This window comes from Panicum virgatum, chromosome 3K (genome assembly GCF_016808335.1).
Source record: "Panicum virgatum strain AP13 chromosome 3K, P.virgatum_v5, whole genome shotgun sequence".
Classification (NCBI taxonomy): Eukaryota; Viridiplantae; Streptophyta; class Magnoliopsida; order Poales; family Poaceae; genus Panicum; species Panicum virgatum.
Window position 1 is genome coordinate 11,735,995 of NC_053138.1, and position 14,197 is coordinate 11,750,191.

At 47.1% G+C, this 14,197-nt stretch overlaps 1 protein-coding gene across 1 annotated transcript; it reads right to left on the minus strand.

Annotated features, from left to right (window-relative positions):
- Positions 1–1,054: 1,054 nt before the first annotated feature.
- Positions 1,055–3,094, minus strand: LOC120697591 (leucine-rich repeat extensin-like protein 4). The gene has a single exon (XM_039980868.1). The coding sequence runs from the start codon at positions 2,841–2,843 to the stop codon at positions 1,602–1,604; it is 1,242 nt and encodes a 413-aa protein (XP_039836802.1). The 5' UTR covers positions 2,844–3,094; the 3' UTR covers positions 1,055–1,601.
- Between the last annotated feature and the right edge of the window lie 11,103 nt (positions 3,095–14,197).

Genomic DNA, 14,197 nt, shown 5'->3' on the forward strand with positions numbered 1-14,197 from the left:
TGCGAATGTCACCAGTGTCATAAATATTAATTTTATTGACATGACAGTTTCACTATAAAAAAAATGAGAAGTGTTATCGAATATGAGAAAAGTATCATGACCATCACACTCCTCTGTCTTCGTAACTATATCGTCGTAACTATATGATGACACTCCTGACAGAATGACGGGACTGCACACCGCAACGAACGGCTAACGGTGGTTAGCGCACCCTTCATGGCCGGATTCAGTAAACTCGTACTGCAATCCACCATGTGAGGGGAGAAGAACTCGCATCCCACTGACAATGATCACATATTCACATTTTCAGGTCATTTGGCAACAGCCTTCCTCTTCCTCTGACGCATGGACACTCCTAGAAATGCACTCTCCCAGAATCATCAGTAAACAATCACTCCTAGATCAGATTAGAGAACGCTAAAAAAGTGAGGAGCATGCAGCATGCTCTAATCTTAATCGCCGTAGAAGCTGCTGTATAACGGTCATGATATTATCTTAGGGCCAAAGCAAATGCGATCAGACCATAGCAGCTCATGCATGATTTCATCACACTTTCCCCCCTACTCGAGTGAACCAAAGGCGGGGCAATGCAGTCAGCGACGATCATTACGCCTTCTAAATTCTAATCATGGTGGCAGTGCCGAAAAGAGCAGAGATTAAGGACCTCATCTTGAATTGGTACTCCATTTTTTTTTGAATAAGGTACTCCAAGTTTCCCTTTAAAAAACTGGCAAGGCGCTGCCCAGGTGTATCGTCAGAAGAAAGCAATGGCATGTATTTTCAAAAAAAAAACAATGGCAGAGCTAGGGGAAGAATCACCTGGCAGTATCACTCTTTTTTCATAAAGACAAAAATAAGCTTTGAAAATTTTGTGCCAATAGGATGCTTATGCTCAACACACCATGTGTGAATCATCTAAGACACCATGGTGATTTCTGTAGCAGAGGACACACAGAATGTACATGCGAAGAATGACCAACCTGAAAACAGTATACATACGATACGACGATCATCTCATCGGCAACGTAAGAACAGAACAGAGTACCAATCAAGAGGCCGAAGGAATCCAAGATAAATACCATAGCAATCGAATAATAGTAACTGTGACAAAAAAGAAAGAAAGAATAGTTAAGCAGGATACATTTCTTGGTCTGAAAGCTTGTCTCTCGACTCTCAACTGAAAAACTCGAGCTCAAGCCCCTCTATACACCCCAGGCCCAGGTGCGCACCAAGGCACCAGCCAATCCTCATCCTCGTAACCTGTCTCTCCCAAGCAGTTTATTATTCACAACCCAATTAGCAATCAATCCGAGCTCAAATTGTTCCCTCCGTCCATCAGACCATCACCAACCATCTCCAATCCTTTTCACCATAACCATGACGCAAACTGATCGACGCCAAGAACAGAGACCGACCAATGCGAAAAGCAAGAGCGATGTATTTGCACCATATAAATGCCGGTAGCTATCAATCAAAAACGCTAGAAATCTAAGCACAACAATGACTGACCACGTACACTTGTGACGGTGAACTTTGCTGTCTCTATCCAGCAGGGTGGCGAAGGAAGAGGTGAAGATGATAGTGCCTCTCCGATGAACCAATCATCGGTAGTGTGAAGGTGGCGGTGGCGATGCGTATGGCATGGGGTATACCGGTGGCAAGGGCCCGGGGTACGCTGGCGGCGGCGGCAATGGAGGAACAGGGACGAAGGGCTTGCACTGGAACGCGGCGCAGTCGACGGGCGGCTGCGAGTAGAACGCGGCGCACTGCTGCGGCGTGCGCTGCGCGGGGCGGTTGGGCAGGCAGTTCCGCCTGTCACCGTCGGGCGGCACGACGCGCGCGCAGGACGGCGGCTCGCCGGTGAAGAAGTTGTAGGAGATGGTGAGGTTCATGAGCCGCGGGAGCGCGCAGATGGCCTCCGGGACGGCCCCCGAGAGGCGGTTGTGCGCGACGTCGAGCTGCTCCACCTTCCGCATCCCGGCCACCTGCTGCGGCAGCGGTCCGACGAGCGCGTTGAAGCTGACGTCGAAGACGGTCACCTCCCGGAGCAGCCCGACCTCCGGGGGGACGCAGGAGTCGAGCCCGTTGTTGATGAGGAGGATCTCGTTGAGCGTGTCGGACATGTTCCCGAGGCTCGCGGGGAGGCAGCCACCGAAGCTGTTGTCGGCGAGCACGATGACGGATGCCGGCGAGTTGCCGAAATTGTCCGGGAGCGGGGAGCGCAGGCGGTTGTGGTTGAGGAAGATGGCGTCGAGCGGGCGGTCGAAGAGCTCCGGCGGGATGGCGCCCTCGAAGTCGTTGAACCGGAGGTCGAGGAACTTGAGCGCCGGGAGGTCCAGCACGACGGCGGGGAACGCACCGACGAGGCGGTTGTTGCTGAGGTCGAGCTCGACGAGGAGGCGGAGCCGGCGGAACGTGGCGGGGACGAGGCCGCAGAAGCGGTTGGAGTTGAGGTGCAGCAGCGCGAGGTCGGCGAGGAGGCCGAGCTCCGAGGGGAGGTACCCCGCGATGTCGCCGTGGTTGAGGTCGATGCCCGCCACGGCGAGCTCCCCGGCGCCGGGCTCCCCGCGCGGCACGGGCGCGCAGAAGACGCCGGTGTAGTTGCAGACCCCCGGGCCCACCCAGTCGGCGGTGAAGTTGCGGGGGTCGGAGAAGATGGCCTGCTGCTTCCACGTCTGCAGCGCGACGTAGGCGTCCCGCAGCCGCTGGCTCGGGAACCGCCACGACGGGTCCACCACCACCGCCAGCTCCGCCGACGCCTCCTCCTCCCCCAGCACCGCCACCGCCTCGCTGGAGGCGGCGAGGCAGCAGAGGACGAGCAGCAGCAGCAGCGCCTTCCTCATCGTGTCACCAATTCACCAGCCGCTCATACCACCGAACCGAAGCAAACGAAGAGGGATGGAAGCGGATTCCGGCGGGGAAGTGGAGGAGGGAGCCCGGCGCCAGCAATGCGGAGGGGATTATGGCGGCGGATTCCTGTGGAGGGGAGACGAGGGGGAGGAGGTGAGCTCCTGGTGCGAGTGGGGAGAGGACAGCTGTGTCACAGCTCAGAGCTGGTGTGGGTGGGGTTACCCGCGAGGGGACGCGGAGCGGAGGGGTTCTGCGGCGGAGGAGTAATGCCGGGGCCCCAGCCGCGCCTGCCCGCCCGGAGGACGGTACGGTAATTATGGCGGGGATGGCGTGGGTTTACTTTTGTTTTTCAACCCGTGTGCATGTGGGTCTACCTACTTCATCACTCTTTTTAATATATTTCATTAATTACAAGTAAAAAGTGTAAAAAAACATGCATCTAAAAAAGGGTCACAGGTGCCCACTATGGATTTGTTTAATTCCGCGAAAAATTCCCAAAATTTTTTATTGATGCACATCACATCAAATCTTACGATACATGCATAGAATATTAAACGTAGTTAAAAAATATAACTAATTGCACAGTTTAGTTGTAAATGACGAGACGAATCTTTCGAGACTAATTACTCCATAATTAGACAATAGTTGCCAAATAAAATCGAAACATGTTACAACAACTTTTTCGCGAACTAAACACACCTTGTGTGTTGAAGGTCGAACATATAGTACCCCATACAAAAATCAATCAAAATGTAAAGATTGTATTTTTATTTTTATGTTGGCTGTGTTTAGTTGTAAAATCTTTCTCTCCAAATTTCACTATTTATCTTTCACATCAAATCTTTTGTCTCATGCATGGAGTACTAAATATAAGTAAATAAAAAAATTAATTGCATAGTTTTGATGTACGTTGCGAAACGAATATTTTGAGCCTAGTTAACCTATGATAAGATAATATTTACCACAAATAAACGAAGAGTGCTATAGTATGCATCCGATGTGTCTTTTTTACCATCTTATTACGGATCTAAACACAGCCATTAAAAGAGAAACAAACAAGCATAAAAGTGAGTGACAGCATTTGGACATTTCCGAAAACCGCGGGGGACTATTGATAACAGGATAAGGCGCTGTTGTTTAGTTCGTTTTGCAAAAAAAATTTGTATTTTTTTGCAAAAGAATCTAGATGGGTTGTAAATCGCGAGACGAATCTAATGATGCTAATTAATCCATCATTAATTAATAATTAGCGGGTGGTACTGTAGTGTCACTGTTGTAAATCATGTATTAAGTAGGCTCATTAGATTCGTATCGCGATTTACAGCTCACCCATACAAAAAGTTTTGTAAATATACTTCATTTAGTACATCAAATTAGCAAGATTCTTTAAAAAATCGGAAGGCCACTAGTTTATGCGAAAGGCGTGCGCCCGAGCCCGCCGGAGTGCACGGCCGTGCGTGTCACCAACTCGCGGCCGAGAGCCAATGATGGCTGATTGAGACCGTGATTAGTTCTCTGGCGTGTAAACGCAAAATTTTTTAATTTTTTTGCGACAGAATCTTTCTAATTTGAAGTACTAAATGAAGTTTGTTTATAAAATTTTTTACACAGATGTATTGTAAATCGCGAGACGAATCTAATGATACTAATTAATCTATGATTAATCAATAATTAATGGATGGTTACTGTAGTATAACTGTTGCAAATCATGGATTAAGTAGGCTCATTAGATTCGTCACGAGATTTACAGCCCATCTATACAAAAAAAATTTGTAAATAGACTTCATTTAATATTTCAAATTAGCAAAATTTTGTGTTTTTGCATTTACATGGTGGAAACTAAACAGGGGCTGACTGTGCTGCGGCTTCCTAAATCCGGAATGTTCACATGCCACATTGCCTGTGCGCGACACCACTGCAACAACCGCGCTAGAGAGAGAGATTTTCACAATTGCATCTAGTAGCGCTACAGTAGAAGAGATAGGGCGAGGAGGGATAAACTTCCGGATCCTGATCGTAGACGATGATGTCCTTTGAGCAATTTTTGCGAAAGGATCGCAGACTGGCAGCACGGGGATCGGATCGGGGGGAGCCCCATGGGAAGCTCTTCGCGGCCGGGAAGGGGAGGCTGCCGGTGGGCCTGCCATCTGTCGGCCTAACCCTGATGTCCTGACCCGGGTTATTCTGCCTGTATGTACACTCGAATTTATCGCCATTCAACGCCGCGTAATTAACTCCAGCTAATCCATCGAATCCGAGTACGAGAATTCACCCAGATACGAATGTGCTTCCACCAACCGTACTTTCGATGACGCGCCCTCGCATTTTCACCTCTCTTTTTTTTAAAAGAAAAACTAGGCATTTTCACCTCTGGTGGTAACTTTTTCCTTTAAAAGTGATTTTTCCTACATTGAGTCAAACTTCAAATGTCATGGCGATGTTGAAAAGGATTCATTTCTGCAAATGGTTTATATCGTGGATCTATTTATGGAAAATATTGCTAACAGGGGATTCATTCCTTTTTAAAAAACATAATGTATTTTCCACAGTGATGACCCTAAAAAATACAAGAAAATCTGCTTCCAAAATGTTGTTTCATCTTGGAAGCTACGCTAGCGACATGTGCATACTGGCAGGATTGATGATGCCTCCTTGTGCAGAGACTGACAGTGGCGTGCGAGTCAGAGAGGGGGTGACGCGACGATAAGAGGAATTTAGGTCTCGCACCCGTAAACACAAAAATGTCGTAAACGCAAAATTTTACGAAGGAATCTTGTTAATTTGAAGTATTAAATAAAATCTATTTATAAATATTTTTGTATGGTTGGGCTGTAAATTGCGAGACGAATCTAATGAACTTACTTAATCTATGATTTGTAACAGTTATGCTACAGTAACCATCCGCTAATTATTGATTAATTATGGATTAATTAGCATCATTAGATTCGTCTCGCGATTTACAAACCATCTGTGCAAAAAGTTTTGTAAATAGACTTCATTTAGTATTTCAAATTGACAAGATTCTCACGCAAAAAAAATTTTGTGTTTACATGAATCAGCTCGCCTCCCTCGAATAACTGGCGTTATTAATTATTAGAGCAAGTATTGTGAGCCGGCGATCCTCCGTGGCAGTGGAGAGAGAGGCGAGCGGGTGTCTCGCTATCCGACCGCTCAGAGCCGGCTGAGAGGCACGCCATTCTCACTGCCGTGCATTAAATGCACGCGGAGCCCACCACCGAGCCGGTCTCTCAGCCGCAAGTCGGCGAGAACTATAATATAATTCTTGTTCTTAGTAGCATACTCCAGCATCCTAGTACCACGGCAGGGCTGGCTAAATGCTGGTCGTTAAATAAATCCACGTGATTATTGGTAGTATAGATAAAGAAACCTGTGCAGTGGAATTGCAAGCCTCACACATGCTTTCCACAATTCTTGCGTCCTGCCAGCCGAACAGCCATGCCAAGCCTTGGATTGGAGCCTCGCCATCTGAGCCAGTCCCAGGTGACTGTCGTGTTTGCCCGAAGAGCAAAGCTTTCAGCTTCAGAGAGACTGTTTCTTCAAAAGAAAAAGCTCCGGAGAGACTGACTCATGACGACCATGTAGCTGGTACAAGAGAGAAATTAAGGCCGAGTTTAGTTCGTTGGCGTGTAAACGCAAAGTTTTTTTTGATAGAATCTTACTAATTTGAAGTACTAAATGAAGTCTATTTACAAAGCTTTTTGCACAGATGGGTTGTCAATCGCGAGACGAATCTAATGATGCTAATTAATTTATGATTAATCAATAATTAGTGGATGATTACTATAGTATCACTGTTGCAAATTATGGATTAAGTGGGTTCATTAGATTCGTCTCGTGATTTACAGTCCATTCATGCAAAAAGTTTTGTAAATAGACTTCATTTAATACTTTAAATTAGCAAGATTCCTTTATAAAATTTTACGTTTTTGCATTTTTGTGTTTACGGGGTGAGAACTAAACAGGGCCTAAAGCATGTGCATTGTAATGTGTATTTGTGTCGGTTAGGACAGTTTGGTAAAAACTTGCATTCAAATCTTGTCGGCGTAGCCTGTTCATCACTTGCAGAGCACTGCTGAGGCCATGCGTGCTTCCCCGCCCGGCCCCTGAAGTTGAAGGATCGGATGCGTCGCTCGTTGGTGTCCTGCCTTGGTGACCAACCAAAAAACAGTGCCATATGGGAAGGGTTGCACTGTTTTCATTGATCGAGCACCTAGTTGTTGTAGGTTGCATTGTGAGGATGTCAATAGCATTTTGTTGAAGTAGATTGAAGAATCTACTTTCTTATTTCGTTTAAGAATCTATTAATCATGGTTATGTATACCACAGGATATATGAAGCAGTAGTGATGAGTCCAGATGCCGTCGCCCGACGGGGGACGGAGAGTAATGGAGGTCAAGAGGATAGATATGTTTTTAAATCCAGTCAACCCGAGAATTTCTTTTTTTATATATATAATTGTTAGACTGAATGATACTATTAAAAATAAGAAGTTCAGATATCTTTAGCGCAACCAGTTCCAGTTCCAAAGGCTTGAACACCAGTTGGCCATTAGCTGGACTCTACCACTAGACGCATTTCCCTTTCAGTATCAGCGACCGCTTTCAGTGTTCTGCCGCGATAGCACTTTTGCCTGCACACTTTCAGTATATGCAAAGATGATGAACTATATGTATGCTACACGCACGCTTGCTAGCTAGTATCATCACATCTCTGTCGATCTGCATCTAACACAGTTTACTCTGTTCTGCTGGCAACTATTTGCATATCTCACACCTAATCTATTATGCTGGAAACTATTTGCATATCTCACACCAAATCAGTACCAGTCAGCCAGCAGTACTTTTCTCTTACAACAAATCAGCACCAGACACCGCTGACAAAACACAGTGTATTTATTTATTCGATGATAATGGATGAATGACTGTGCATGCATGCCAATCCACGGTTCGTTACTGACGGCGAAGTGCGTGCGCGGTTCCAGAACTGGCCACAACGTGCGTAGCTTTCCCAGTTCCCACACGGCCACACAGCTAGCGGCGGCTAGCAGTTGGTTCGCTTGGTGCGCGCAGGTGGAGGGCACGAACGGCCGTGTCGTGTGCGTACGGCGTCCGCGCGCGCGCACTGGCCACACACGAGAGGGATGGATGGATGGAGGTTGGAAAAGCAGCGGCCAAGATCTCAATAATCCCACAAGCGTCAACTACTAGCCACGGTCGAGATCTCGTGCCGTCGCACATCAGATTGGCAGATCTGGTGATCGATTCCCCTGCAGCATCGTGTTCGTTACGGGTGTCGCCATCCTCCGATCCTAGCTAGTAGCTCAGCTGCTATCTGCATGTGCGCTGCTTCCAGTGGTGAGTCGTGACAGGTCGCCGGCGTGCGTGCGCTGCCTTTGCCTAGCCTTTGATCACGGCAAGGGCCTGGCGGGTTTCCGGTTGCTCGTTGGGCACGTTAGCTGTATTAGATAAAACGTGTTTGTGTGAGTTATAATCGTCAATCTGGACTTGCCAAAGCCAAAGAGCTCCTAACTGATTCTAGATAGTTATGTATAGGATGATATATCTCTTGGCTTGGCTTGTACTGCAAGTTGTATGCGCCTCTATGTAAAAGCCACGCACGGGGCTTTTCCGTGACAATTAACAAGCAACACGTCGACCCAAGTTAGGGCACCGGCATTCCCTCCAGTGCGCCTCTGAATCTTTCATGGTATCAGAGCCATTATCCCCCCACAAACCGATTGCATCTCAGTAGAGCTTTTCCATCAATGGCGAGTTCATCGTCTAGCCCAGCCAATCCCCTCCTTGGCCAGCCCGTCACCAAGAAGCTAACCAAAAACAACCATGTGTTGTGGGAGGCTCAAGTCCGTGCGGCGGTTCGAGGGGCTCGGCTGCAAGGGTTCCTCACCGGCGCTGCAAAGGCGCCCCCCGCTGAAATCATCGTCAAAGCAGTAGACGGGAAGGAGGAGAACGTGCCGAACCCGGCAATAGAAAATTGGGAGGCCACTGACCAACAGGTCCTGAGCTATCTCCTATCGTCGTTGTCCAAGGACGTCCTCACGCAGGTTGCCACAAGCGCAACCGTGGCCGAGGCATGGAAGATCATCGAGGCCATGTTTGCATCACAGACAAGAGCCCGATCTGTGAACATGCGCATTGCCTTGGCAACAACCAAGCAGGGAAGTTCGTCAGTTGCGGAGTACTTCGGGAAGATGAAGACCCTCGGCGACGACATGGCGGCTGCAGGAAGGCCACTAGAAGATGAAGAGCTAGTGGAGTATATACTCACTGGCCTGGGTGAAGATTTTAACCCGCTCGTGCCTGCTCTGTGCGCCAGGGTGGAACCGATCAAGATGGAGGAGCTGTACTCACAGCTACTCAATTTTGAGACCCGCATGGATCTCATCTACGACGGCAACAACCAGCAATCATTGGTGAACTCTGTAAGTTGCGGTGGTCGCGGTGGTTTCCAGCGCGGCAGGGGCAACAATCAGCGTGGCCGTGGTGCTCCTCGTGGGGGTGGTACCGGCGGCCGTGGACCTGCTGGACGCGGAAACAGTGGAGGGCCATCTCAGTCTCGTGGTGGCGCACCTCCAAGCTACAACAACAGATCTACTCCAAGCGGCGAGCGCTGTCAAGTCTGCTTCAAGAAAAACCACACCGCCATAAAGTGTTGGTACATGTTTGAAGAAAATTATGTTCCAGATCAAAGATTAGTTGCTGCTGCTACAGGTTCATATGGCGTGGACACAAACTGGTACACTGATTCCGGTGCCTCAAACCATGTGACGAGCAGCCTTGAGAAGTTGAGCGTCAAGAACAAGTACAATGGCGGTGATCAGATCCACACCGCCAGTGGTGCAGGTATGGACATTAGTTACATTGGTCATACTACTGTTCATACCCCTACTCGTGATATTCATCTAAACAATGTCTTATATGTTCCTCAAGCAAAGAAAAATCTTGTTTCTGTCTATCGTCTTGCTGCTGATAACAATGCTTTCTTAGAATTTCACCCTGATTTCTTTTTGATTAAGGATCAGAAGTCGAAGAATACTCTTCTTAAAGGAAGATGTTACAAGGGTCTCTATCCTTAGCCTGCGCCATCAATAAAGCAAGCCTACACCACCACCAAGATGCATGTTTCGAGGTGGCATAGTCGACTTGGTCATCCTTCTTCGTCTATTGTTAGACAAGTTATCAGTAGCAATAATCTTCCTTGTTTAGATGAGTCATCTAGCAGTTCGGTTTGTGATGCTTGCCAACAAGGAAAGAGTCATCAGTTACCTTATCCTGTTTCGTCTAGCATCTCTAAATTTCCTTTGGAACTTGTGTTTTCTGATGTCTGGGGTCCGGCACCAGAATCAGTAGGAAGAAAAAAATATTATGTGAGTTTTATTGATGATTTTAGCAAGTTTACTTGGATTTACTTGTTGAAGTACAAATCTGAAGTCTTCCAAAAATTTCAAGAATTTCAAACCTTAGTAGAAAGGTTATTCGATAGAAAAAACCTTGCTATGCAGACAGACTGGGGTGGTGAATATCAGAAATTGAATTCCTTTTTCTCTAAAATTGGCATTGTGCATTATGTTTCCTGCCCACATGCTCATCAGCAAAACGGTTCTGCAGAAAGAAAGCACCGCCACATTGTAGAAGTAGGGCTTTCTCTTTTGTCTCATGCATCTATGCCTTTGAAATATTGGGATGAAGCTTTCATATCTGCCACCTATCTCATCAATCAAGTACCCAGCAAAGTTATACAAAATTCCACTCCTCTAGAGTGTCTATGCAATCAAAAACCAGATTATTCATCTTTGCGAGTTTTTGGGTGTGCATGTTGGCCCAACTTGAGACCGTACAACACACACAAGCTTCAATTTCGTTCTAAGCAATGTGTGTTTCTTGGCTACAGTACTCTCCACAAAGGCTACAAGTGCCTAGATATTGAATCCGGGCGCATCTACATTTCAAGGGATGTTGTGTTTGATGAAAATGTTTTCCCTTTTGCCAATTTGCATCAAAATGCTGGGGCTCGCCTTCATTCAGAAATTTTATGCCTTCCTACCTCTCTACTAAATTCCAGCTATGGGGTCGAACATGTAGTTGATCATAGTACTAATGGTCCTCCTGACAATGCTAATGCTGTGGTTGAAGCCCCTGGTGAAAATCAGGCGCCTAATGATGTGCAGGATACATCTTCAAGTTCTGGTGCAGGACACGAGGAAGATTCAGGTGCTGCCGCGCCTGTCAGCTCGACCAAGCCGAGCACCGCGAGAGCTCCACAGCAGCAGGCGACAAGAGATCCTGTGGAGACCGACGCTCCACAGCAGCAGGCGACAGGAGATCCTGTGGAGACTGTGGATGCTGGCGGGGCACCTGAGTCCGCACCTTCTGTGGCTGCAGAAACATATCAGCGGCCTAAAACAAGACTACAGAGCGGCATCAGAAAACCAAAGGTATACACCGATGGTACAGTTCGATATGGCTTACTTATGTCCACCGGTGAACCTTGCAGCACTGAAGAAGCTCTAGGAGATACAAATTGGAAAACAACAATGGAAACAGAGTATGATGCCTTGATGAAGAATAAGACATGGCATCTAGTTCCTCCACAAAAAGGGAGGAATGTTATTGGATGCAAGTGGGTATACAAGATCAAGCGAAAATCAGATGGCAGCCTTGACAGGTATAAAGCTCGTCTAGTTGCAAAAGGATTCAAGCAAAGGTATGGCATAGATTATGAGGATACCTTCAGTCCTGTTGTTAAAGCTGTTACTATTCGTATTATCTTGTCACTTGCGGTGTCTAGAGGATGGAGCCTACGACAGCTTGATGTTCAGAATGCCTTTCTACATGGTTTCCTGGAAGAAGAGGTATATATGCAACAACCCCCTGGTTTTGAAGATACATCAAGACTGAATTATATATGTAAGCTTGATAAAGCTCTTTATGGTCTAAAGCAAGCACCCAAGGCTTGGTTCTCAAGGTTGAGTACAAAGTTGATTGCACTTGGTTTTCAAGCATCTAAAGCTGATACATCTCTATTCTTTTATAGTAAAAATGGTGTAACCGTATATGTCCTCATATATGTGGATGACATTATTGTAGCTAGCTCCACGGGTGAGGCCACAATTGCTTTACTCAAGGACCTTCAGAAGGAGTTTGCTCTAAAGGACTTGGGAGATCTTCATTATTTTCTTGGAATTGAGGTAAACAAGGTACACAATGGAATTGTGTTATCTCAAAGTAAGTATGTATCGGACTTGTTAAAAAGAGTTGGAATGTCTGATTGCAAACCAGTTACTACACCTCTTTCCACTAGCGAAAAATTATCTCGATGAAGGCTCACCTCTTGGACCCGAAGATGCAACTAGATATAGGAGCATAGTTGGGGCCTTGCAATATTTAATTCTCACTAGACCAGATATAGCTTTTTCTGTCACACAAAGTTTATCAATTTCTCCATGCACCTACCACTGTACATTGGGCAGCTGTGAAAACAATTTTGAGGTATGTTAAGCAATGCACACAGATTGGTCTCAACATTCATAGATCCAGGTCTACATTGGTTAGTGCATTCTCAGATGCTGATTGGGCAGGCAATGTGGATGATAGAAAATCTACAGGAGGCTTTGCAGCTTTTCTGGGGTCAAATCTTGTGTCATGGAGTGCACGGAAGCAGGCAACGGTTTCCAGGTCTAGTACAGAGTCAGAATATAAAGCAATGGCTAATGCCACTGCTGAGATCATGTGGGTACAAACTCTCCTTCAATAATTAAAAGTTCAGAGTCCAAAAACAGCTCGGATTTGGTGTGATAATTTGGGTGCTAAATATCTGTCAGCTAATCCGGTATTTCATGCCAGAACGAAGCACATAGAAGTTGATTTCCATTTTGTGAGAGAGCGAGTATTGCAAAAGCTTCTGGAGATTGAATTTGTCTCCTCCGGTGATCAAGTTGCAGATGGGTTCACGAAGCCGCTTTCTGTCAGGTTGCTGGAAAACTTCAAAAGCAATCTTAACCTACAACGGTTATGATTGAGGGAGGATATTAGATAAAACGTGTTTGTGTGAGTTGTAATCGTCAATCTGGACATGCCAAAGCCAAAAAGATCCACACTGATTCTAGATAGTTATGTATAGGATGATATATCTCTTGGCTTGGCTTGTACTGCAAGTTGTATGCGCCTCTATGTAAAAGCCATGCACGGGGTTTTTCCGTAACAATTAACAAGCAACACGTCGACCCAAGTTAGGGCACCGACGTTTCCTCCAGTGCGCCTCTGAATCTTTCAAGCTGTTGCCAGGCCAGTTGACCGCTGCAACGCCGACATCAATGAACGGAACATCGTGGCATGGCGTCCAAGGAACATATCTGACCCTGACAATCTGACCCAACCCAACCCAGCAGGTGGTCGAGCGAGCGAGGAAGAAGAAGAAGAGGTGTGTTGTGGGGCCACGGTTCGTTACGTGCTTTTATGAGGGCGTGTCCCTGCATGGCCTTTTCTCTGCAAGCACATGTGCCAAGGTTGGTTGCGCCAGCGCCACCGGTGCGGCGGCTAGCTATCTATTTCTGCTTCCGCCACACACCTGCTGCCGTAGCACGCTGGGCGGCAACCACCGGGCCATCTTTGCGCGCGGCGCCAGGTTGCGCGCGGCGGGATGGATGACGCATGGCACGTTAGGCGTGCGCCCAACTCTGCCTGCGTGCCACTTGCGCGGCGAGCCCTGGTAGGGGTCCGGCCCGTTTATGGGCAGGAAGGAGGAGTGGAGTGGAGTATCCAGGTGCGTCCAAAGCCATCGCGGTCAGGCGGCCCTGGATCGTGCGGCGGCGAGCCGGCGACAACCACCACCAAGTTAAACAAACACCTCACCGGTGCGGTACTTGTGTGTAGAGCTCAGCGGAAGCCCGTGAACCAAACCCCCATGCATTAGGACAGACGGATGAACCGGTGGTTTTTAGTTACATTTAGCTTTTGTTTTTTTCGGTTTGATTTTCAAAATTGATCACTTTGATTGACCGCTATTGATAATTATGGGTAATCAGACTCTTAAAAATATATATGTTTGATTCGATGATGTCAACCTCTACTTTGTCATTCCTGCAAAGCTTTTAGTTTGAGGCTCAGTTTTTTTTTAGTGGGTTTGAGGCTCAGTTGGAGTGGAGGCTCTTGTATCATTGTCCAACAACGGTACTCAAGGAGCGTAACGCTGTTTGGGGCTGAATTGCGAATGGGCCAGAGTGCCAGATGGTTACATGGGCTATTGCCTGTTGGAGTGGGCTTTGCGCGCTGGACCATAAAGATATCTTCCCACTCATTTCGGTGGAAGT

Coding starts and splice junctions, on each gene's coding strand:
- LOC120697591 (XM_039980868.1), bottom strand. CDS start 2,843: ATGAGGAAGGCGCTGCTGCTGCTGCTCGTCCTCTGCTGCCTCGCCGCC.